This window comes from Hypanus sabinus, chromosome 7 (assembly GCF_030144855.1).
Source record: "Hypanus sabinus isolate sHypSab1 chromosome 7, sHypSab1.hap1, whole genome shotgun sequence".
Classification (NCBI taxonomy): Eukaryota; Metazoa; Chordata; class Chondrichthyes; order Myliobatiformes; family Dasyatidae; genus Hypanus; species Hypanus sabinus.
The window spans coordinates 18,689,745-18,717,116 of record NC_082712.1 but is presented as its reverse complement, the minus strand read 5'-3'; the positions used below and the strand labels follow the sequence as shown (position 1 = coordinate 18,717,116).

Below are 27,372 nucleotides of genomic sequence, written 5' to 3'. Positions count from 1 at the left end.
GAGGATGTAGACAGTGGGTGCCTGTGTTGTTCATCTGGAGGGGTGAGGTGGAAGGAGGAAAGACGTTGGTATTGAGAGAGCTTTGAGTGCCTCTGCACCTGGACTGGTGTGCTGAGAGGGGTGGGAACAGGAGGGCGATTGCCAAACCTATTAAAGAATTGGTTTAACTCATGAGCTGCATTCCAGGGCTCTACAGCTGGGCTGGTTGAAGCCAGTGATGTTCTTCATGCCTCTCCACACCTCCATGTGCCACTCTGCCCAACCTTGTTCTCCATCTTTCTCCTATATTCCCCTGTAGCCATCTTGATCTTCTCCTTGATTGTATTGCATTGCACTGCTGCTGCAAAGTTAACACGTCTCACGGCATATGCTGGTGATATTAAAACTGATTCTGATTCTGATGAAGAAAGAAGCTGGCAAGTTATATAGGTGGAAAAGTCAAGGTGCTCGAGAAGGAGGAATCCGATAGGAGAGGAGAGTGGACCATGGGAGAAAGGCAAGGAGGAGGAGCACCAGGGAGAAGTGATAGGCAGGTGAGGAGAAGACAAGAGGTAAGAGGGGAGCCAGAGTGGAGAATGGAAGGAGGAGGGGGAGGGAAAAGTATTAACGGAAAGGAGAAATCAATGTTCATGCTATCAGCCTGGAGGTTACCTAGACTGAATATGAGGTAATGCTCCTCCACCCTGAGAGTGCCCTCATCCTGTTAGGAGAGGAGGCCTTGGACTGACATGTCAGAATGGGAATGGGGATAGGAACAAAAATGGCTAGTGACTAGGAAATTCACTTTCTATGGATGGAGGTACTCAACAAAGCGGTCCAATAATCTACATCGTGTCTCACCAATGTAGAGGAGGTCACATTGGGAGCACTGAATACAGTAGACAACCCTAACAGGGAAAAAGGGCAAAGTGTTGCCTTACCTGGAAGGACCCCTTATTGGAGGAGAGGAAGGAGGTGAATGGGCAGGTGTAGCACTTCTGTCACTTGCAGGGAGACATGCCAGGAGGGAGATTAGTGGGGAGGGTTGAATCAACAAGGGAACCATTCGGGGGAGCCATTCCTGCAGAAAGTTGAGAGTAGGGGTGTGGGGGGTAGGTGAAGATATGCTGGCTGATAGGATCCCGTTGAAGACGGTGGAAGTTGCAGAGAATGAGGATGAGGAGGCTCATGGGACAGTAGTTGAGGACAAAAGCAATTCTATGCCTGTTAAGGCAGTGGGAAGATTGGGTGTGCATCTGTAGATTTGAACTTCCCACTATTCAGGGCATTTACAAAGACAGGCATGTAGAAAGGGCCCGAAGAATCATTGGGGACCTGAGTCACCCCAAGCACAAACTGTTCCAGCTGCTGCCATCCAGGAAACGGTACCACAGCATAAAACCCAGGACCAACAGGCTCTGGGACGGCTTCTTCCACCAGGCCAACAAACTGATTAATTCACGCTGACACAACTGTATTTCTGTGTTATATTGACTATCTTGTTGTACATACCATTTATTGTAAATTACTATAAATTGCACATTGCGCATTTAGACAGAGATGTAACATAAAGATTTTTACTCCTCGTGTATATGAAGAATGTAAGTAATAAAGTCAATTCAATTCAGTTCACAGATGTACAGGAAATGGAGGAGCTGTAAGTAAGGGTCGCATCAATGGTGGAAGAAAGGAAACCCTTTTCCTTGAAGAAGGAAGACATCTCTGAAGTCCTGGAAAGGAAAGTCTCATCCTGGGAACAGATGTGGTGGAGACAAAGGAACTAAAGAAAAGGTCTAGCTCCACAAGATATGGTAGGAAGAGTTATATTCAAGATATAGTCTGAAGGTGTCTGAAAAGAGGATGCTGTCCAAGTTGCATGCCATCTTGGACAATGACTCCCATCCACTCCATAATGTACTGGTTAAGCACAGGAGTACATTCAGCCAGAGACTCATTCCACCGAGATGCAACACTGAGCGTCATAGGAAGTCATTCCTACCTGTGGCCATCAACCTTTACAACTCCTCCCTCGGAGTGTCAGACATCCTGAGCCAATAGGCTGGTCCTGGACTTATTTCCACTTGGCATGATTAACTTATTATTATTTAATTGTTTATGGTTTTATATTGCTATATTTCTTCACTATTATTGGTTGGTGCGGCTGTAAGGAAACCTAATTTCCCTCGGGATCAATAAAGTATGTTTGTCTGTCTGTCATATCTTTGGTAGGCTTGTAGTCAAGAAGACTGTGGGAATCAGTAGGTTATCCATTCAGAGCCTCAAACTATCCTTCCAGGTGAGGCAATAGTTCTCCTTCTAAGCTTTTGTTGTCACCTACTGTATCCGGTGCTCGTGACGAGCTCTCCCATACGTTCGTGAGACAAAAAGCAGAGTTTTCTGATGGCCAACCTTTTTGATTCCTGTCTCCATTCCTGTTCTGACATGTTGGTCCATGGCGTCCTCTTCTGCCAAGGTGAGGCCACTCTCAGGAAAGAGGAGCAACAATCCACATTCCATCTAGGTAGTCTCCAACCCGTTGGTCTGAACTTTGATTTCTCCTTTTGTAAACAATTTTTCCCTCGCCCTTCCTTCTTCTTCTATTCCCCCATTCTGAATTGATACCCCTTCTCTTCACCTGCCTATCACATCCTCCTCCTCCTTCCCTCTCTTCCACGGTCCACTTTCCTCTCCTATCAGATTCTTTCTTGTCCAGTCCTTTGCTTTTTCCACCTATCACCTCCCTGCTTCTTACTTCATGCCCCCCTCCTCAATCCATCTAGTTTCACCTGTCTTCCAGCTTGTTCTTCTTCCCTAACTCACCTCATTGTTCCAGCTTCTTTCCTCTTCCTTTCCAGTTCTCATGAAGGGTCACAGCCTGAAATGCCGATTACTTACTCATTTCCAAAGATGCTGCCTGACCTGCTGAGTTTCTCCAGCATTTTGTGTGTGTGTGTTGCTCTGGATTTCCAGCATCTTGTGTTTGTAGATTCCAAATTTTCAGTGTGCTTCGTGTATGGTCGGGGCCTCATCAGCTTTCCCTCAAAAGCTGAACTCTAATTTTAACCCTACACGGTGCTGTTTCAGTCACTGGATGCAATACTTTCCCTTTATCTGCTCTAGGAACCCCTGTAAACATTTAAATTAATCATTCCTTAATCTCTTGTAGTCAAGGAAGCAGAAACCTGCAATGTCTCCGCATAGTTGTCTCTATGGCAACACAGTGGTTAAGTTACCAGTATTCTGGACTATTGATCCAGAGACACAAGTTTATATCCCACCAGAGTAGTGGAGAAAATTGGAAAACTGGTTTATTATTGTCACACATACCAAGGTACAGTAAAAAACTTGTCTTGCATGCTGTTCAATTCATTGCAATGGAGCATTGCGTTGGAATTAAATAAAAATCTGGTCTTGCTTAACAAAAATAAAGCTGCTCTCATCACGCTAGGTATAACACAACTGGATTGTTATACTCGAGTCCAGATGAAGGGGTCTGAACCTGAAACATCAACTGTCTAAACCAGGGGTCGGCAACCTTTACCACTGAAAGAGCCATTTGGACCCGTTTCCCACAGAAAAGAAAACACTGGGAGCCACAAAACCCGTTTGACATTTAAAATGAAATAACACTGCATACAACTTTTTCTTTTTGCCTTTATGCTATGTATAAACAAATTATAATGTGTTGCATTTATGAAATTGATGAACTCCTGCAGAGAAAACAAAATTACGTTTCTGCATGCAACAAAAACATTTTGAACTCCGAAAAAAAGACGTTGGGTTGAAGGTTACTTTTAAGTAAAATACTCAATGTCTATTTGAGTCCTTCTTGTATTTATGAAAAACGCCGAACTTAAATCGTCCGCCAGCAGCAAACCAAAAATAACGTCAGCCAGCTGTCAACCTGAAAAATAAAAGGACTATTTCACTGAACAATGAAAAAATATGAATATACATAAAATAATAGGCAATTAAAATATTTATCATACTTGGTTCATGGGATTTCTGCTCCTGGACCTCAGCGCACAGCATCTGCACATCAGGGCTGTATGATGTCACCTTCATCTTTACACAGGATTGCAAGCTGTCATCTGTGAGGCATGCGCGATGTTTGTTTGTATAAAGTTCATGTTGGAGAACACCTGCTCACATACATATGTGGATCCAAAGATCGACAGGACTCCAAGCGCATACTTTTTAATGTTTACATAAATGTCGGGGATAGCATTCCATGTTTCGAACACAAGTTTGTCCGGTTTAGGGAGGTTTTCAATATCACTCCATTTGTGATTCTGAGCAAGAACGGCCTTCTGACGAGCAACATCTTCAAGGTCTGCTGTCAAGTGTCTAAACTTAGACACCCATATGTCTTTGTCGGCTATGTCGGACAGTTCCATCTCAAGATCAGGTTGACTCACACCTGCCAGTGCAGTCGTATTCAGTAGGGATGGATCGATGCTTAGGGGAGTGACCGGGAAGGATAATGTGTTTTTTTCCTCTCTGAACTCACAGAAGCGTTTCCCAAACGATGTTTGCATTGCGATGATTGCAGGATGTAAATACTCCGAATTTATCATGTCGTGAGCTTGTTTGAACTCTCTCAAATTGGGGAAGTGAGACAATGTGCCTTTCTGTAAATCTCTGGCAAGCACTGTCAACTTGCGCTCGAATGCCAAAATATCCTTCAACATGTGCAGGGCTGTGTGCCCTTTCCCCTGAAGAGCTGTGTTCAGCGTGTTCAGGTGCGCTGTCATGTCTACCATGAAGTGTAGCTTTTCCAGCCACTCTGGCTGTTCCAGCCCAGGAAAGGTGAGCCCTTTGCTGCCCAGGAAAGTTTTCACTTCTTCCAGACACGCGACAAAACGGTTCAGCACCTCCCCTCTGGACACTGCTCCCCGTGTCTGACTATTTCCTGAGCAGCAACAAAACTAGCATATGTAGTTGATTTTCCAGACTTCATCCACTTCTTGAAATGATTTTTGCTCAGATCAACCTTCCGCATCAGTTCTGAAACGTTTTTTTTCTCTCATCTCCATCCGGATATTTTTGAGCGAAGGCTGCGTGTTTATTCTGGAAATGTCTTGCGACATTTGACTTTTTGTTGTTTGCTCATTGCATATTAAGCATACCGGTAAACCAGTCTCGTCAGCAGTGAAAGCAAATGAATCTGCCCACGTATCATTAAACGTTCTGTTTTCTTCAGTCACTTTTCTTTTTTTAGAATTCTCCATAGTTAGCCTACCTTGGATTGAAAAATTAAAGAAATCGCGCACTGGCGGGTGTCAGGCATTGGCAGTGGTGACGTATATTAATAGCGACAAAAAACACGTTTTATTTAGATTGTACAAGATCACCATAATCTTCAAATTTAGAATTACATTTCAAAAACTAACAAACTAACTTAAAATACATTTTAATTAAATACTCATCATTTATTTTCCAAAGCCACAGGGAGCCGCAGTACAGAGATGAAAGAGCCGCGGGTTGCCGACCCCTGGTCTAAACTCTCTATAGATGCTGCCTGACCTGCTCAATTCCTTGAGCATTTTCTGTGCTGTTTTAAAATCCACTTGGCTCATTAGTGGCCCAAAAGCATGAAAATCTGCTATTATAGAGTCATAAAGCTCTGAGATGGGCCCATCAGCCCTTTGTCCATGCTAACCATTGAACCATTTACAATAATCCTAAATTAGTATCACCTTAATGTGCTAATACTTTATTGTTTAGCTAATGGTGACACAACAGTGTAGTGGCTGGCCTATTGGCTTACGGTACCATCTGTAAGATTGCAGTTCAATTCCTGCTGCTCTCTTGTACGTTCTCCCCTTGACCAGGTGGGTTTCCACCAGGTGCTCTGGTTTCCTCCTGCAGTCCAATGACATAGCATTAGGGTTAGTTAGTCGGGGGCATGCTACGTTGCGCCAGAGGCATGGCGCCAATTGCAGGCTGCCCCCAGCACATCTTGGACTGTGTTGGTTGTTGATCTCAAACAACACAATGCACTGTACGTTTTGATGTTTCAATCTCCATATGACAAATAAAGCTAATCCAGTGAGGGGGGGGGGCGGATCCTGCTGCCCCCTTCACTGGACCCCCTGCTGTTTGCATACCATCACAACCGCTCAACAGACGACGCCATTGCCATCACCCTCCACCTGGCCCTAACCCACCTGGACAAAAAAGACACGTATGTACGAATGCTGTTATGCTGTTCATAGACTTCAGTTCAGCATTCAACACAATCATCCCTCAGAAACTGATTGGAAAGCTGAGCCTACTGGGCCTGAACACTTCCCTCTGCAACTGGATCCTAGACTTCCTGACTGGGAGACCTCAGTCAGTCCGGATCGGAGGCAGCATCTCCAACACCATCACACTGAGCACGGGGGCCCCTTAGGGCTGTGTGCTCAGTCCACTGCTGTTCACTCTGCTGACCCATGACTGTGCTGCAACACACAACTCAAACTACATCATCAAGTTCACTCAGCAAAAACGATGAGTTAGCATACAGAGAGGAGGTGCAGCAGATAACAGGCTGGTGCAGAGCCAACAACCTGTCTCTTAATGTGAACAAAAGAGATGGCTGTTGACTTCAGGAGGACGTCTCCTCAGTAGAGATCATTCTTGGTGTTCACCTGGTCCCTAGACACCAGCTCCATAGCAAAGAAAGTCCAGCAGCATCTCTACTTTCTGTGTTACGTCCGTGGCCCCCTCCTTTTTGAGAATCGCAAGATCACTATTAAGTCAGGTCAGGAGACCCAGGAAATGAGACAAAGGCATGCAGAATCCACAAAGAGTTTAGAATGTGTCCTGGCCTCCGAAAGGTGGAACCATTGATAACGGCTATTGTCTCTTGGAGATGGAATTGTGTATTGAATACTGTATGATTCATCGAAGCCCCCAGGCAATGAACCGAGGGGGGGGTGGGTTGGTGGAGGGATTGCATCATCCCAACCTGATTGACATCTGAGACCCTGTGAGTCAGGATAAAAGAGGGTCTGGGGAACAGCCCCTTCAGACGCACCAGGAGAAATGCTAGAACTCCTGCAACAGCGTAATAGCGAAAGCCGGTGGAAAAGCCACGTGCATCCTTTTCCATTTGCCTCAGAATCGGTGGGCCTTTACCACGGAAGCACGGCTTTAGTTAACCACAAGGGGAAATCAGCCCCCAACGACTCTCGAAGGATTGACATCATAAAAGGAATGGGCAAGTTAAACATCCGTCTTTCTCTCCAACCAAAAAGCTGCAGCTTGAATGAACTTGAGTGACTTTTATATTTCCATCGGACAATACATTATCCCCTAGATAACGATAGAGCTATTTCTTATTGATTATTATTATACCCGCACTTTTAGATTTAATATTGACGACGTATATTATCTGTATGTTTGTATTGATATTATTTTTGTGTATTTTTATCAATAAATACTGTTAAAAATAGTACCATCAGACTTCAACGGACCTCTGTATCTTTGCTGGTAAGTGACCCAGTTACGGGGTACGTAACATCTGCGAATGCTAAGAAAAGTCCATCTCCCATCCCCCCATCCTCAGCACATTTTACAGGGGTTGTATTGAGAGCATCCTGAGCAGCTGCATCACTGCCTGGTTCGGAAATTGCACCATCTTGGATCGCAAGACCCTGCAGCTGAGAAGATCATCGGGGTCTCTCTTCCATCACGGACATTTACACTACACATTGCATCCGCAAAGTAAACAGCATTGTGAAGGACCTCACGCACCCCTCTCACAAACTCTTCTCCTCCCTCGTGCTGTCTGGGAAAAGGCACCGAAGCATTCAAGCTCTCATGACCAGACTATGTAACAGTTTCTTCCCCCAAGCTATCAGACTCCTCAATACCCAGAGCCTGGACTGACACCAACTTACTGCCCTTTATTGTGCCTATTGTGTTGTTTATTATTTATTGTAATGCCTGCACTGTTTTGTGCACTTTATGCAGTCTTGGGCAGGTCTGTAGTCTAGTGTAGTTTTTTGTGTTGCTTTACGTAGTTCAGCGTAGCTTTTGTACTGTTTCATGTAGCACCATGGTCCTGAAAAGCATCTCGTTTTTACTGTGTACTGTACCAGCAGTTATGGTCAAAATGACAATAAAAAGTGACTTGACTTGTCTTTAATGTTAGGCATTCTGGTAAGAAACCAGAGCTCAGAGGGAGGCCCACACACTTGCATGGAATTCATGGCATAGCTAACAGCAGCCGAGGTCAGGATCAAACCTGGGACGCTGGCATTATGAGGCAGCAGCTCTACCTGCTGTGCCATTGTGCTTTACCCTTATCCAGTCCTCAGTTCAGGGCCAATTAGAGCTGGCAGCAAATTGGGGCAGTACTATCATCTTGCGAGAAAAAGAATAATTTAAAAAGTAATATTCTTTACCAAAGTAAATTTAACAGCCTTCAGCAAATGTCCTCAGAAATCTTATCTTGCAGAAAATTTGTCTGGATTAAATATCCCTCTACTACATACACTTGAAAAGCAATTGCATCTGTCCAAGAGGAGGAATAAGAGATAATGCAACAGCCTTTGGGTCTGAAGAGGGAGCTGGTGTTAGATAAGACACTCAGCAAAAAGCTCAGTCAACAGATTCCAAAGCAGTTGTTAGGTGATATTATGAAAAAGCCGCCCAAATCATAAATTAGAATTTTCACAGTAAAATGTTGCACCATTAAGGGAAAACAGACACTCTTATCTTCTGAAACGTCTGATTTTCTTTGCTTTTGCAAGGAACTCTGCTAAGTGGAGCCTCCATTGAGACCTTTCTCTGTACCTCTATTGCTGGGAATACAATACCCACTTGTCAAAAGGCAAGTGACAAGTGCAGTTTTAGAAAATACCAATGCGATGAGTCTGAGCAACAATTTACATAGTAATTGTCTCCAAGTGTCAGTGAATTCAATTTACAGCCTTGCTACCAGTCAGACACCATTCCAGTTCCAATGTAGCCTTGTCATTTTGGCTCGATAAAGCAGTGATAACCAGTAATTTTTTTCTGCTGCGGCTTCTGACAGCTTTGTAAAATTAGCTGGAGACAGAGGGAAGGAAAAAGGAAGATGAGGCTTCTTCTGCGCTTCACAGCTGGGAGGTGATCAATTATTAGCCCAAATGCTAATTTCGCACAGGAAGCTACAATGCAACCTTGAAATTATCATTTTATTATCGCTGGCTTCTGTGCTGAGGAATGAAATGAGGACTAATGCGTAGCTACCTGTGTACGGTAAACCATGACACGGAATGGGAAACAAGGCTTCTCCCTATCAAGCAAACTATGCCTGTTAGGTTGCAATTGGAGAATTGCTTCCAATTCTTTAATTAATTGAAATTTAAAAAAATTTATACATACAGCGTGGAATAGGCTCTTTTGGCCCAACAAGCTGTGCCACCAAACACCACTCCTATTTAACCTTAGGCTAATCACAGGACAATTTACATTGGCCTATTCACCTACTAACCTGTACGGTTTTGGGAGATGGGAGGAAACCCACATGGTCATGGGGAGCGTATACAAGCTCCTTACAGATGATATCGAGATTGAACTCTGAACATTAATAGTATTGCACTAATTGGTACACTGCTCTTCTATGGTAAGGGTTCTCAACTTTTTTATGCCATGGACCAATACCATTAAGCAACGGGTCTGTGGACCCCAGGTTGGGGTTATTTCCTTAATCGAAAATGCCTGAGCGTGATTTTGTTTAACATGGAGAAGGTGATGCATGGGCACATAGTCTTTGACAGATCAGGGTCAAGGTCCAGTGGCATGGAATGTAAGACAGCTGGAGATCCCTCGTCACCTTAATTGCCATAGTGATGTGTCGTCATCTTCTGCCAACTCCACCATTGAGGTCTTGGTTGGATCACTCTTTTTCTGGGGCCTTGACCCTACCACCTTGGGCGATCCTACCAAGAGCTAAGTCCCAGATGACTGAACTCCAGGCAGCATCGCGCTCGTGATCTCAGGAACTAACAAGCCCCTCCACCTCAACAAGGTGGCAATCCTTGGAGAGGCTTGGGAAGTCTACTTGTAGACAGCTCTCACAAACTGGTGACATGGCTCACATTTTTTGCTGCTTCCAAGGTCTCAAAGGGCAGTTAAAAAAGTCTGAAATTTTGATGGGTCTGGTGTCACAGAATATAGGATGAACTAGATTTGCTGACCATGAAGGATATTAGTTAACCACTTGGATTTTTAACAACAGCCAGGAAATATAATATTTTATTTTTTATAATTGCTTATTTTGAGATACAGTACTGTAACAGGCACCTCAGGCTCAATGAGCTTGTGCCGCCCAGTTAACCCATGTGACTAATTAATCCACTAACTGGCATGTCTTAGGAATGTGGGAGGAAACCAGAGCACCCAGAAGAAACCTATATGGTCACGGGGAGAAAGTACAAACTCCTTACAGACAGTGGTGGGAATTGAACCTGGGACTCTAACACTGTGAAACCATATGCTAACTGCAACTCTACCATTGTTCCTTTTAGACCTCCTGATGCTGATCGTAAACCTATGCCTTCTTGAAAAGGACGGAGGGCCATGAACTGACTCGTGGAAAAGACCAAAGACAGGGCGTGGGGTCACGAACAACTCCACATTGAAGCGGTAAGGGGGAAGATTGAAGCATCGAGGTGAACGCTGCTCACTCCCAATGGAGACCACTGGGTCAGCAGTTCTTGGTCCTGGTCAGTGTTTGCTGCCAATGGACCAGACATGAGTTCTGAGTCATGGAAGAACGGTTCAGTGCTCTGAGACTAATCTGATTGGACTGTACTTTATATTGGTTTCCTTTATTTTTTCAGTGTATTCTTTCGCGTGGCTGATTGGTGGGTGGGTGATCTGTTAGTTCTTTGCGTGTGAGTGTGGGTGGGGTCAGGGGTTCTGATGCTACTGTAGCAGTTCATTTTGTGAGTGAGGGTGTCAGGGTTTGTTGTTGTCACTGTTTTTTTCTGTGTGGGAAGGGTTGTGGACTTGTTGCTATTGTCAATGTTTTTTCCTGTGGGGGAGAGATGGGTGAATTGGGAGTTTGAGAGTTTTGTTACTTTTTCTTTTTCATGCTGGGGAGGAAGTTGATATATGGTCTTTCTGTATTTCATGGCTATCGGGAGAAGACAGATATCAGAGTTATATTGTACGTGCATACATTGAAAGTAAAATGAGCCCTTGTTCATAGCACTTCCTCTTTGGGAAAAGAAGAATATGGTGCTTTCACCCTATCTATGCCCCTTATGATCTTACTTATGTGCAGCAGGACACACTTCCATTCCCTACATTCCGGGGAACAAAGTCCTCATCTACACAATCTCTCCTTGTAATTCCTCAAGTCTTCAATCATCATCAAATATCAAGCTCCCGAACCAGGATGGATAACTTCATGTACCTCAACACTGAACTGATTCCACAGCCTATGGACACACTATCAAAGTGTCTACAACTCACGTACTCAGTATTATTTATTTATCTATTACTATTTTTCTATCTGCATAGTTTGTCTTCATTTTAATGTTGGTTGTTTGTCAGTCTTTGTGTGTAGTTTACCATTGATTCTAATGTATTTCTTTGTTCTACTGCAAGAAAATGAATTTCAGGGTAGTATATGGTGACATATACTGTACGTATTTTGATAATAAATTTCCTTTGAATTTTGATGTTTGAAGTCCTTATCTATGCTTTTTCTGGTTGAATAACATCAGGAAGCTGCAACTTTACCTCACAGATGGTGATGATGTTAAAGAGAAACAGTAACAGGCAGCAAATCTCATCCACACCTTTGGCTGTCTTTACTTTGTATTCTAGGGCTGAAGCTAATTATTTCCATTATGATAAGACCCTATTTTTAGGCAAAATCATTGAGCAATGACTGCTTGTATGACAGATAATAATGAAAATTACTTCTTAAATCAAATTTCTTTCCAACCAGTTGTATTAATGTTCTAAACCCACGAGGGGAAACAAAACCAAAAATAACCGAGATTTCAGAGTTGACGGGAGCTCCCAAATAAAAAGTGTGCTACTTAATCTAAATTTACTTAAGGTGGATGGGATATTTTTTGCAGATTTACAAGTCTTAGTGATACTAAAATTACATCAATAAAGTTTCGAGTAGATCTTTGCTTGAGATTCCTCTCCATTGCCCCAGTTTGTCATAGAGAACAGTATGAAAGCAAACTCTTTGGTCCAATCTATTCATGCCAAACAATTTGCCTACCCTAGCTAATCCCATTTGCCTGTGTTTCACTCATATCCCTCTCAAACCTTCCTGTTCCTGCACCTGCCCAAATGTCTCTTAAGTTTTGTAATTGTCAAAGGCAGCTCCTGTGATCTGACCTCCAGTGCAGTCTGTATGGAGTTTGTATGTTTACCACATGTGATTCTGCCAGATGAAAACTCAACTGTTTAATCTCCATTGATGCTGCATGACCCGCTGAGTTCCTCCAGCACTTTTGCATGCTGCTGTAGATTTCCAGCTTCTTCAGAATCTCTTGTGTTTAGGTTTTTCATTGTGTTTACGCACATAACACTAAACTCGTCCTGACATGACAGGAAACAGTTCAGCAAGCTTCTCAGTTCAGGGACAGCAAGAAATGCATTGTAAGTTCAGGCCAGGCTGCTTCTGCACACAGACTAAGAATGGATCAAAGGGAAAATATCTCCATGAGAAGAGAAGACAACTTTTTCTTCAACACAGGCTTTTGATTGATCTTCAGATTCCCCTGGAAGTAAAAGGCTAATGGAAAGAATTACTAACATGCCTTCTGGTACAAATGTGTCATAATAAATTCCCTGATAACCATGTCTCGATAAATTCTTTAAACATAAGATTTCCCGCAGATGCCGGAAATCCACACAAAATGCAGATGAAGGGTCTTGGTCTGAAACGTTGACTCTTTATTCATTTCCATTGGGGGGGGGGGGGGTGTGTGTGTGTGTGTGTGTGTGTGTGTGTGTGTGTGTGTGTGTGTGTGTGTGATTTCTTTACCCTTTCATGTTCTGAACTATGAGTGGGAAAATTAGTCTGAAAGGAAGTAATTGGGACAAACGCCTTCCCATTTTTACTCACTTTGGATGGCGGATGTCAGGCAGAGAACGGTCCAAGGCGATGCTGTCGCTGACATAGATGTTGAAGCCATTCTCCCTGTACACTGAATCAGACTGATCTTCCTCTGCCAGTGGGAACGGCTTCCCGTGTTCACCCTTTCCTGCAACAAAGACAGAGATCACTAGACCACACTCGACAGATAGCTCCAGGGAAGGCTTGTTTTTCAGGTCTGATCACCAGCCATAGCAAGAGCAGGGAGAATTATTAAGGGCTGGGCGACTCCTGTGGGGAAATTAAAGAGTGTGCAGTAAGCCAATGGAGGCAGAGGGAATTTAATTGGTGTTGGACAGTCCATGAGGGGGAATTAAACAACGTTGGACAAACTGCAGGAAAATTAATGGACAGAGGTCAAACTATTAGTGGGGAATTAATACAACACAAAAGGAAAAGGAAATGGGTAAATTAATGGGAGTAGGAAAACTCACTGAAGGAAATTAAAAGATAAAGGGTAAACCATTGCGGGGGTGAGGAATATTAATAGATAGAAGAAAACACAGTGGGGAATATAACAAGAGTGGGAAAGGGTTAGAGTTAGCAAGCATAGGGAAAGCCGATGGGTGAAATTGATGTGGGATAAGCCATTGGTGGATAAAAAAGGATGTAGAACAAGCCAATGGAGCCCTTGTTTATTTTTCCAGTCTGGGTTCTCTGAATGTGCTGATATCGCAAACCCTAACCCTCATAGCGGAGTCATCCCTTGCACAGCTACAGCACAACTAACTTGGTAGAAAAGCACAAGCTACTTCGCAGACGCAAACACGAGGAAATCTGCAGGTGCTTGGAAATTCAAGCAACACACAGAAAGTTCTGGTGGAACGCAGCAGGCCAGGCAGCATCGATAGGGAGGCACTGTCGACGTTTCGTGCCTGACGAAGGGTCTCAACCTGAAACATCGACTCTGCTTCCCTGTAGATGCTGCGTTCCACCAGCATTTTGTGTGAGCTACTTTGCAGGATCATTATCAACTTTATTTGACATCGACATCTGCAGTAGATGCGTATTTTAGGAATTTGCTGTGGTGTGTGTAAACAGCGTCATAAAGAGTGTTTACAATGCAGAACAGTGACAGGGGTAATAGATCGAGGGGGTGGGGGTGGTTGATCAGATTAACAGCCTAGGGGAGAATACATGGAGCTGCAAGGATGGATCACCAGGAGACTGATGGCAGAATCTCCACTGAATACTTCACAGAGGAAGGTTCCGGTTTAGGGAGAGAACTCACAGCTAAGGATCTTGAGAGCTGAAAACATGGCCACACATGAGGCAGAAATGCCACACACACATAATGCTGGAGGAATTCAGTTCAGGGAACGAGAATGAGGGGAAATTTGATACAGGCATAAAATTTGAACAGGGCACAGATAGGGCAAGTGCAAATATGCTTTTTTCACTGAGGTTGGATGAGATTGGAACTGGAGGTCTAGGTTAAGGTTGTAAACTTGGACAAGCTAGGACTTCACTCCTTGGTATTCTAGATAACCTGGTGCAATCTTGTAGAGCAGGGGTTCTTAACCTGGGATTCACAGACACTTGGTAGTCCATGAATAGATTCCAGGGGATCACTGAACTTGGGTTGGAAAAAAACTACACCTTTAATTTCACCGCCCTCCAACAGAAATTTAGCATTTCCTTCAATGCTGGATGTAGGCATCAAACCACTGTAGTACTGGCAGTACTTACTAAGACATAATGTTCTTATTGATGCTAAGCAACACCATTCTTCACACTGATAAGTCTTTGAAAATGAAATTTAATTTTAACTTGCCTATAGGTTAAATGTATAGTCTTGTTATGTGACACATTATTAAAGAAGCACATATATTACCATAACACAAAGTTGTATTTTTATATTTTGATAACTATTTCAATATAATTGGCTTCTTTCATAATTCTAAACATTTTATTTTATAGTTTTAAATACATTATTCTGAGAGGGAGTCCATAGGCTTCACCGGACTGGCAAAAGGGTCCATGGCATAAAATAGGTTAACATCTGGTGTAGTGGTTTTTACATGAGGAGCATAGAAAGGGTAAATATATATACAGTCTTTTTCCCAGGAAAATAATTGAAACTAGAGGGCATAGGTTTAGTGTGAGAAGAGGAAAAGTTACCAGGGACTGAGAGGCAAATTGTTCTTTCAGAGGGTGATGCATATATGGAACAGCCAGTCAGCAGAAGTAACGGGGATAGGTACAAAAACAGCTTATAAAGGACACTTGGGTAAATACAGGGATAATAAAGGTATTGAGGGATAAAGGATATAGACTGGTTTGGTAGGGTTGTCATGGGATAAAGTTGGAGAGCAGGGCCTGTTTTGGTGTTGCATTACTTTATAAAGGGAATGAACTGACAGATGGGAGGGTGAAATCTAATGAGAAGTTCTCATCAAATACAATAGAATTCATGACAAACTAAACATGAACTGACAAAGGCTGATAAACAGCTAACATGCAAAAGACAGACTGTGCGAATAAAAGATAATTCTAAAATGAACTTACAAAGCCAAAGAGGGATTAGCTTTAGTTGTCACATGTACATCAAAACATACAGTGAAATGCATTGCTTGCATCAAACCAGCAAGGATTGTACTGGGGCGGCCTGCAAATGTCGCCACACCACCCCGCACAAACATAGCATGTCCACAACTCACTAACTTTAGCCCGTACGGCTTGGAATGTGGGTGGAAACCAGAGTGCCTGGAGGGAGCCGAAGTGTTCATGGGAAGAACGTACAAATTGCTTACAGGGTGCAGCTGGAATTGAATTCTGATCAATGAACGCTGGCACTGTAATAGTGTTATGCTAACCACTATGCTACTGTGCTGTGCCAAGTTTAGGATCAGTCCAGAAAGATGCTTGAGTGTTGGTTCAGACTCATTGGGGCAAAGAGCTGGAATGATTTTATGATAATATGTATCTTTATAACAAGTAATAGTTTTATGGCTATCTTCATTGAAATATCTGTAGTATCCATGACATCTTGAAGGAATGGCGCCTCAGAAAGGTGGTGTCCATCAATAAGGACACCCAATACCTAGGACATGGCCTTTTCTCACTGTTACCATCAGAAAGAAGGGACAGAAGCCTGAAGGCGCATACTCAGTGACTGAGGAACAGCTTCTTCCACTCTACCATCCGATTTCTGAATGGATGCTAAACCCATTAACATCTCAGAATTTTTAAAAAAATTATGTTTTTGCACTACTTATTTAATTTAACTGTTTGATATACTTGTATATACTTACTGGAATTCATAGTTATTTTCCCTGTATTATCATGTACTGCAGCTGCAAAGTTCACAAATTTCATGACATATGCTGGTGATATTAAACCTGATTCTGATTTAGCTTTGCCATAGAAAAATCTGAATTTCTTCTAATTACCTGTAAATAAATTCACCAGATATCATGGCATTAATACTTATGTCTCTAGATGAATGGTTCAGAACACTGGTCCAATAATTAGTCTAGTAACTTAACCAATACATTATTCACCTCTTTCCGTTCCATAATTAATTGAATTCTCTTTTAAAAGTGAATCATCTCCACTGCATTGTCAGACACTACATCCAGATGGTAATAACTCACAAGGCAAAATATTCTTGGTCTTTGTCAGTGCTTCTGTTGCCAAGTACCCAATTTCACTGCCCAATTTTTATTTTGATCTTCTGACTGTCTGTTAAACAACTTGCCTCACTTGCACATGGGTGATAATTGGAATGTTGCCATAATTTATAAAAGATGTTGGTCAGTGTATCTAGGTATCAAATGGCTTTCCAATCCACATCACAGTTCGACTAAAATCGCACAGCCAAGCCTTATCATTGGCACTGGTTAACACTTGATGCTCTTCCAGTGAGACTAAATGAAAATTTAACAAATCATATGCCTCCTCCACTATCTGGTGAGGTTCCAATGGACGGTAACATCCAAAACTGTACCAATAAATCTCAATTGTAAACCATGAACATGTTTTATTGAATAATTGCAGACTCTGCAGACACTCTCAGCATCTAAAATCAGAGACAAGACCCTTCCAAATACTAATCTGAAAACAACTACAAGCCTGCAGTTACTGGAAGTCTGAAATGAAAGCAGACTGAGCTGGAAATAATTAGCAGGCCAGGCAGCATCTATGAAGAGAATTGCAGTTAACTCTTCAGATAAATGAACCTTCCTCATAATTATTGACCTGAAATATTCCCCTCAGTGATTAACAAGGAACCAGACTAATTCACACACCTTATGCTGCACAATTATACCGGTATCTGTTTGATGAACAATGGTGTGCTGGACCTTCATAGTTCTGTATTCAACAATTCCAGGTAGTGCCAACAGTTCAGAAAATTTTACGGCAGGGAAGGTGGCATCTGATGACATCTTCCTAATCTAATCTCATTGACTTTATTGATTGATTGACTTTATTGATGCACAATTAAGAGCATCCCAACATGCTGTATCACTGTGTTGTGCAGAAAAACTGCACTGCTGCATACAGGAGAGCTCTTTAACAGGTAGTTATAACTTCCCAGTGCACCAATGGCACCAGTCTACCCGCCATCAAGGACATACATACAAAAAGGGGCCAATAAGAGGCCTGTAATATCATGAAGAATCCCAACCACCCTGATCATGAACTGTTAGCCCCACACTCATCAGGGAGGAGACTATGCAGCATCCACACCAGGAACATGAGGCTTAAAAGCAGCTACTTCCCCCAAGCTGTCAGGGGGACAGCTCCACCAGCTGTCACCCAAAACCACTACATATACATCACCTCGACTCACCTGATGTACATACACTCAATGTATAGAACCGTTACTTGTACATTGTGTTTCATAGGATTGCCTTTATGCTTTATTTATTGGATTGTTTTTGTTTTTTTTTTAAATTGCGTTCCATTTTGCAGTTTGTGTTTCTTATATTCAGAGTAACAGTCACTTTGTTCTCCTTTACACTCGTATACAGATGAATAACAATAAACAAACCTGAACCTTGATTCTATATCTTCTCTAGCTTCAAATATTGCTCCAACTGTCCTGAAAAGATATCATGTTCTTCCCATAGTGAAGGCTCCCATGGTGGTGAATCTGTGGAATTCATTGCCACCGCCTGTTGTGGAGACCAAGTCATTGGGTATATTTAAAGCAGAGGTTGATATGTTCTTGATCAGTCAGGCTGTCAAAGTTTACAGGGAAAAGGCAGGAGAGTGGGATTGGTAGGGAAAATAAATCAGCCATGATTGAATAGTGGAGCCGACTCAATGGGCTGAATGGCCTAATTCTGCTACTAGGTCTCATGTTCCTATAGGTTAGGGGGAGAAGGCAGGAGAATGGGGTTGATGGGGTAATACCAGCCATGATGGACTGGCAGAGCAGACTTGATGGGCCACTTCTGCCCCTCTGTCTTATGATTCTATAGACTCTTCTCAGTGGCAACTTCAAAGTGATAACAACTTCAAGCTGAAGACTACACATAATTGAATCAATATTCAGTGAGAAACCATTTTTGCATTCCCTCAGTCTAATATCTTTCCAGGTAAAGGAAGACATGAAATATCTTCTCTCTTCTTGTTGCTGCCTGCAGGAAGAAGGTACAGAAGACTCAGGACTCACACCACCAGGTGCAGAGACAGTCATTAGCCCTCAACCATCAGCCTCTTGAAGCAGTGGGGATAACTTCATTACTATTGAATTATTGAACTGCTCCACTACTGAACTGTTCCCACATCCTGTGGACTCACTTTCAAGGACTCTTCATCACGAGTTCTCTATGCTTGGTTGGCATCTGTCTGTCTCGAAGGATATTGGGTGATGATGATCATCATCACAAGCCTGGGCGGAAGGTATGGAGATCCTGAGAAGGCCAATCCTCACGATCCCCCTCTTAGCTTCACCAGTATAGTCCAAAGGAAAGCTTATGAAGCAATACATTCGGAAGCAGTTTGGCTGCAGGAGATGCCGGAAGGATATTCAATGACGTCCAGCCACCTTAGGGGCTCCAGTCTGGACTTGCTGTCAGGGTTTACTTCAATAGTCCTTGTCTCTCCTGAGGCTGCCCACAAGGCAGTGGGGCTATCTACCCATAGCTGGGGATCTGACTCACGAGCACCAGGCCGTGTCCACATACCGGTGGGCCTGTGTGCTATGTGTGCAGGGGCCAGACTCATTCCCCGTCCTCTTTAGTTCAGCTTGAGTCCGAAAGGAGTTCAGTTTCCGTGTGTTGCCAGCTCGGAGGCACGACATGAGGCTTGCTGTTGTACTTGCAGGGAGAGACTTATGCATTCAGCTCTCCTTTTCACAAGACTGCCAGCCAGCAGTGGAAGCAGAAAGTGAGAGCAACAATCACTACCACACTGGACACATCACAACAATTATTTTGATACCACAACATATATTGCTTGTTTATTATTGTTGTCCTTTGCACAATAGTTGTGTGTCTTGTTGGGTGTCGTTGTTCATTTACTCCTTTGTGTTTCTTGTAATTTACTGAGAATGCCCACAAGAAAATGAATCTCAAATAGTATATGATGACATACACGCACTTTGATAATAAATTTACTATACTTTGAACTTTCTTATCCTTGACTGGTAATGTCTGTGGTAGCACATCCTTCTTTGGCAATATGGTGAATCAATGATATATGTTCTCTGATTTCAATATCCTTTCCATAATGCTGATTTTATGTGTTTTAATATACTGTTGCTGCAAAGCAACAAACTTCAAGACAACTGCCAGTGAAATTAATTATGATTCTGAAAACCACACATATAATTCGAACTATGACCTTTATTCAAACTATTTGATCATCATCACCATTACTGCCAGTAATAGGGCTGGCTCCTCAGAAGACATGCCTTTAAAGTAGTTGTCAGAGAAAAAAAAACACTGAGGGTATGTGGAGGAGATTTTTATTTTAAAGTTGGCTAGATTTTATGATCTAGAATTTGTGCCTGAAAAGGTAATGGAAGAATATTTAATAGTGATGTTCAAAAGGGAATCGGATATTATAAGGTCTTGCTCTCGCACTATGCACCTGGAGGAAGGTGCCTGTGTTTGACTGGTCTCCCTCTCCCTCTCACTCACTGCTGCCAGAGGAAAGTGTCTGAGTTTGACTAGTCCCTCTCTCTCTCTCGCTGCTCCAGGAGGAAGATGCCTGTGTTTGACTGGTCTCTCACCCCACTATCGCTGGATGTTGCACGAGGATGGGGCTGGAGTCTTGGGTCTTGGGCAAGGTTTAATTAATGTGGTTGGACTCGTTTTTAGAGGATTCTGCAGTTCAAATCTCAGGCTTGTATACTGCATACGTACTTTGATAATAAACTTTAAATCTTTAAGCAATTGAAAAGGGGAAGCTTACAGAGCCACGGTAAGGATAGAAGTGAATAGACCTGATTTGATTGTATTTTCAAGTGCCAGCAAGGATCCAATAAATCATCCAGTTTCCTATGTGTTATAATTCAATTTTTTTTTAAACTTGTATAGGATACACAGGAGTCACAACACAGAAGTAGATGATTCAGACCAGCCAATTCATAATGCCTGAGGAAAACAGTCAATGTCATTGAAGTCCCTTTCCACCCCAGTCGTTCTTTCTTTTCCTCCCTTCATCATTTAGAAGATACAAAGACTTGCAAACAGGCACCACATGTTTCAAAGACAATTTTGAGCCCACTCTTATTAGATTGTTGAACACACCTTGGTCCACAGCTTTCTCGGTCTTGATATTCCAGGTGCTCATATAAATACTTCGTAGATGTTGTAAGAGTACTTGCTTCAACCACTTATGAAGGCCAGCATGTTTTAGATTCCAGCAACTCAGGTGAAAAACTCTTCCTCAGATCCCCTTCAAAGCTCTTCCCTCTTACATTAATAAGTAATAGAAAATCTGCAGATGCTGGAAATCCAAGCAACACACACAAACTGCTGGAGGAGCTCAGCAGGACAGACAGTATCAATCGAAAAAATACAGTCGACATTTTGAGCCGAGAAGGGTCTTCATGAAGGGTCTCGGCCTGAACTATTGACTGTACTCTTTTCCATAGATGCTTCTTGACCTGCTGAATTCCTCCAGCATTTTGTATGTGTTCCTTCTTACATTAAACCTCTTATGTGACTCTTGAATAGTTTCCTAGTATGTTAAGATGTACTCTTGACACACAAGATACCTCATCATGATCTTGTGTCTTACATTTTTAACCTGCTCTGCATTTTCTCCATAGTTGTTACACTTTGCTCTTCATTGTAATTGTTTAACCATGTTCTACCCCAATGCTTATATAACAGATTGATCTGCATGAACAGCGTGCAAGACAAGGTTTTCACTGTATCTCCATACAAAAATAAAGCTGTAGCTGTTACTTGATAGCACACCAAAACTGCTCAGAGACTAAGCATGGGTGGGGTTGACACTGCTTGACAGACTATCCACGATAACAAAGTTGTAAAATCAAAGGAAGTACATTCAATCTTTTATTATGAAATCAGCAAAATAATGTAAAACAATCTTGAAATGATAAATATTAATGAAACTAAAACTTGTAAAATAACAAGATAAACAGTCTTAGTATATTTAAACGTACTTAAGCCAAGTACTCTTAAACATAGTTGAGTATTTAAGTAGTCAGCAAAAAGTACTGCACCCTGGACCACTCCCTGGTTGTACCCAAGCTAAAATGAACTAAAGACAAATCATGAATACATAACTAAATGCTTTCTTTCCACCATGCCACAACACACTTTACAAATTATCCATAATAAATGCACAACACAAAATACAGTACAGGCAGAAGTAGATAGATGGCTCCGACAAAATCAATTCCAACTTCTTAACCTACATTATCAAACCTTTGACACCTAACTGTTAACACATTTTTAAAAAAATCTCAAATATGATCGGTATTTGGAGCAATTGGGGTTGGACAGCAAATGGCAACGTTGCTGGTGATGCCCACATCTTGTGAATGAAGAAAAGGTGCCATCTTTAGAAAGAAATCCTACTATAAGGCCCAATTTGACATTAGATTATCGAAAAAAAACTTTCGACTTTCTTTTGTAAAAGAGTAGATTTTCCTCAGTACTTTTTTTTCCTCAAAATAGCTAAGATATGCTCTGTTCCAAACCCATTGCTGTTATGGAAACTTGGTCCTCTTGACTAATTTTTCTTTTCTAAATTACTGCAGAGACTTCACTTGACGAACTATTCCATTTCTTGTACAATGCTTGGCACTCCTAGAATGAAATTATGTAAATTTATTTTTGCCTTTCTTTCATCTAATCATTCTTAATCGATCCCTCCTGACAATAATGTGTTTTCCTATCTCAATCAAAAAAATTGAGCACAAGAACACAAGAAAGTAGGAGCAGGTATAGGCTAGCAGGCCTCACAAACCTGCCCTGTCGTTTATGATCATGGCTGATCTATGTTGGCCTGAACTCTCCTTCTGTGCCATTTCTTCATGGCTGTTTAAGATTCAATATTTCTTAATATCATTTCCTGTACATAAATGTAAGGAGATGGAAATAACTGCTATTTCCAATTATGAAGATGAAGAACACAACAGTAATAATAACAAAAAGAAAACACACTATAAATATCAATACATTTGATAGCTTATAGAAGGTACATAGATTGCTTTTACATCCATGAAGTAACGTTAGGCTGTATATAAGGTGACTGACTGGAAATAATAAAATAGTGAAGGAGTTCATGGCTGGAAGTGTTGATCAGTAACTGTTATCGAGTCTGCTGGTCCTGGAGTGGAAGATAGGTAACTTCCTTTCTGACAGGACTGAGACAAACAGTCCATGAGCGGGGTGTGTATGGGATCCTTCATGATGTTACTAGCCATGTATATAGGTCCTTGGTGGCGGGTAGGCTGGTGCCAGTGATGCATAGGGGAATTTTGACTCTGCGTTGTCGAGATTCTTGTCTGCTGCAGTGCAGTTTTCATACTAAGCAATGATACAGCTTGTTAGGACGCTCTGTCTAGCACATCTGTAGAATGGAGTGAGTATAGTTGTGCATAATCTCAAATCAACAAATATGTATTGAGGTTCAAAGTAAAATTTCTTATCAGAGTGCATACTTGTCACCACTCACAATCCTGAGATTCCCTTTCTGTGGGCATACTTAGCAAATCTATAGAACAGTAACTGCAAACAAATGGTGCAAATGCAGAAAATAAATAATGAACATAAAATAACAAGATAAAAGAGTCATAGAACCATAGAACATTATGGCACAGAAACAGGCTTTTTGGCCCTTCTTGGCTGTGCCGAACCATTTTTCTGCCTAGTCCCACTGACCTGCACCTAGACCATATCCCTCCAAACCCCTCTCATCCATGTACCTGTCCTAGTTTTTCTTAAATGTTAAAAGTGAGCCTGCATTTACCACTTCATCTGGCAGCTCATTCCACACTCCCATCAGTCCTTAAAAGAGTGTAGTTATTCCTTTTTGTTCAAGAGCCTGATGGTTGAGGGGTAGCAAATTTTCTTGAACCTAGTGGTGTGAGTCTTGAGACCGTTGTACCTTGCACCTGATGGCAGCAGCGAGAAAAGAGCATGGCCTGGGTGGTGAGGATCTTTGTTCCACAGTTTTAAATTACTAGCTCCTTATCCTGTAGTTACACTGCTTTGTTCGAGCCCCTCCCAAGAATAAAGACAGTCCAACATCTACTCTGTCTAGCCTCCTTACAATCTTATATAGTTGAATAAGAGCCCTGCTTCATTCCATAAGACATGGGAGCGGAATTAGGCCATCTGGCCCATCGAATCTGCTCCGCCATTCAATCATGGCTGATCCTTTTTCTATTTCCTCCTCAACCCTAGTTCCCAGCCTTCTTCCCATAACCTTTGATGCCATGTCCAATCAATGCTTTAAATACACCCAACAACCTGCTCCCCACAGCTGTGTGTGGGAACAAATTGCACAAATTCACCACCCTCAGGATAAAGCAATTTCCCTGCATATCTGTTTTGAAAGGGTGCCCTTCTATCCTGAGGCTGTACCCTCTCATCCTAAACTCTCCTACCATGGGAAACATCCTTTCCACATCTACTCTGTCTAGGCCTTTTAACATTCGAAAGGTTTCAATATCCCCCCTCATCCTTCTGAATTCCAGTGAGTACAGACCCAGAATCATCAAAAATTCCTCATACGATAACCCTTTAATTCCTGGATTCATCCTTGGGAACCTCCTCTGAACCCTCTCCAATGTCAGCACATCTTTTCTAAGATGGGAGACTCAAAACTGTTCACAATACTCTCGGTAAGGCCTCACCAGTGCACATCCTTGATCTTGTATTCTAGACCTCTTGAAATGAACGCTAACATGGCATTTGTTCCTCATCACTGACTCGACTTGCAAGTTAACCTTTAGGGGCTTCTGCACAAGGACTCCCAAGTCCTTCTGCATCACAGGTTCCAGGATTTTCTCCCCATTTAGAAAACAGTACTCACATTTATTTCTACTACCAAAGTGCATGAACATGCATTTTCCAACATTGTATTTCATTTGCAACTTTCTTGCCTATTCTCCTAATCTAAGTCCTTCTGCATCCTACCTGTTTCCTCAACACTACCTGCCCCTGCAATAATCTTTGTATCATCTGCAAACACGGCAACAAAGTCAGCTAGTCCATCATCTAAATCATTTATATACAACATAAAAAGAAGTGGTGCCAACACAGACCCCTCTGCAACACCAGAAGTCTCTGGCAGCCCACCAGAAAAGGATCCTTTTATTTCTACTTGCAGCTTCCTAACAATCAGCCAATGCTCTAACCATGTTAGTAACTTTCCTGTAATACCATGGGCTCTTAACTTGGTAAGCAGCCTCATGTGTGGCACCTTGTCAAAGGCCTTCTGAAAGTCCAAATATACAACATCCACTGCATCCCCTTTATCTTTCCTACTTGCAATCCTCTCAAAGAATTCCAACAGGTCCATCAGGTAGGACTTTCCCTTAAGGAAAGTATGCTGCCTGTGTACTATCTTGTCCTGTGTCACCAAGTACTCCATCACCACATCCTTAACAATTGACTCCAACATCTTCCCAACCACTGAGGTCAGGCTACCTGCTCTATAATTTCCTTTCTGCTGCCTTCCTCCTTTCTTAAGAGTGGAGTGACATTTGCAACTTTCCAGTCTTCTGGCACCATGACAGAGTCCAATGATTTTTGAAAGATCATTTCTAATGCCACCACAATCTCTAAAGTTACCTCTTTCGGAACACTATGGTGCACTTCATCCGGTCTGGTTGACTTATGCACCTTTAGGTCTTTCAGCTTTTTGAGCACCTTCTCTCTTGCAACAGTAACTTCTTTTCTTTCACACAGTACAACATCAGGCATACGGCAAGAGTCCTCCATAGTGAAGACTGATGCAAAATACTCATAGTTGGGCATGGTTTAATTAAAAATACTAATAATTCAGCAGCCATCTCCTCATTCCCAGTTGTTATTTCTCCTGCCTCATTTTCTAGTGTTTCTTTGTCCACTCTCATTTCTCTTTTATTTTTAACTTACTCGAAAAAACTTCTTCTATCCACTTTGATATTATTTGCCAGATTGCTTCATATTTCGTCTTTTCTCTTCCAATGATTTTTTTTTAAGTTGCTCTCTGTAGGTTTTTAAAATTTTCCCAATCCTCTATCTTCCCACTAATTTTTGCTTTGTTGTATGCAGTTTCTTGTGCTTTTACAATAACTTTGACTTCCCTTCTCAGGCATGGGTGTACTATTTTACCATTTGAACATTTCTTCATTTTTGGAATACATATGATCTGCATCTTCCTAATTTTTCCCAGATACACATGCCATTGCTGCTCTGCTGACATCCCTGACAGTAGCTCCTTCCAATTTACTTTCGCCAACTCCTCTCTCATACCAATATAATTTCCCTTACTCCACTGAAGCTCCACGGCTACATCAGTCTTTACTTTCTCCCTATCAGATTTCAAGTTGAATTCAATCACATTGTGATCACTGGTTCCTAAGGATTCTTTTACCTTAAGCTCCCTAATCACCTCTGGTTTATTACATAACACCCAATCCAGTATAGCCGATCCCCAAGTAGACTCAATGACAAACTGTTCTAAAAACCCATCTCATAAGCATTCAACAAACTCACTGTCTTGAGATCCATTCTCAATCTGATTTTCCCAATCGATCTGCAAGTTAAAATCTCCCATGACTACCATAACACTAGCTTTTTGACACACCTTTGCTATTTCCTGTGGTCCACATCCCAGCCACTGTTGGGAGGCCTGTATGTAATGGCCATCAACGTCCTTTTACCCTTGCAGTTTCTTAACTCAACCCACAGGATCCAACATCTTCCGATCCTATGTCACATCTTTCTACTGATTTGATGCCATTTTTTTACTGTAGAGCCACACCCACCACCCCCTCTGTCTACCTTCCTATCCCTCCAAAATAACATGTAACCTTGGACACTCATCTCCCAACTACAGCTATCCTTCAGCCACGATTCGGTGATGGCTATAGATTCATACCTGGCAATCTGTAATAGTGCAACATGATCTTGCATCACGGTTTCTATTATGGCTGAGAGAAAAGATCTATCAAATTATTTTTCTTTCGCTGTCTATACAATCCTGTAGCCTTCTATTTGCTGAAGGTTATGAAAGGATTAATAGTTCCAGCGGGGAAGAAGCTGTTTGCTCTGCAAGTGGGCTGGTCGGTGGGGAGTGATAATTTTCATGTCATTGGGAAATGAGGGGAAATGTCTGCTAAAAACCAGAGCATGCTACCCTAGATAGATTCCATGGGAATTCTCAGTTGGCAGATCTCAATTCCAGTGACGGCCACAATTTTAGACGTACACTCAATGGCCACCTGCCCATTGTTGCAAATATCTAATCAGCCAGTCATATGGCAGCACTTAATGCTCAAAATCATGCAGATGTGGTCAAGGGGTTCAGTTGTTGTTCAGACCAAATATCAGAATGGGGAAGAAATGTGATCTAAATGACTTTGACCGTTGGCGCCAGATGGGGAGTATGAGTATCTCAGAAGCTGCAGATCTCCTGGGATTTTTATGCACAAGACTTCTATAGTTTACAGTGAACGGTGTGAAAAACAAAACGAAAACCTAGGGAGCAGCTGTACTGTGGGGAAAAACATCTGGTAAGTGGGAGAGGTCAGAGGAGAATGGCCAGACAGGAATGTGACAGTATCTCAAGTAACCTTGAGCTACAACAGTGGTGTGCAGATGAGTATCTCTGAACACACAACAGGTCAAAGCTGGAAG

At 42.2% G+C, this 27,372-nt stretch overlaps 1 protein-coding gene across 1 annotated transcript in view; it reads right to left on the bottom strand.

Moving 5' to 3' along the window:
• The window catches only part of galntl6 (polypeptide N-acetylgalactosaminyltransferase like 6), a 784,854-nt gene that overhangs the window by 643,247 nt on the left and 114,235 nt on the right, over positions 1–27,372 (bottom strand). The window contains exon 3 of the mRNA XM_059974280.1: positions 13,058–13,196. Within this exon, the coding sequence (XP_059830263.1) occupies positions 13,058–13,196 (139 nt within the window). The remainder of the gene's footprint in view (positions 1–13,057; positions 13,197–27,372) is intronic.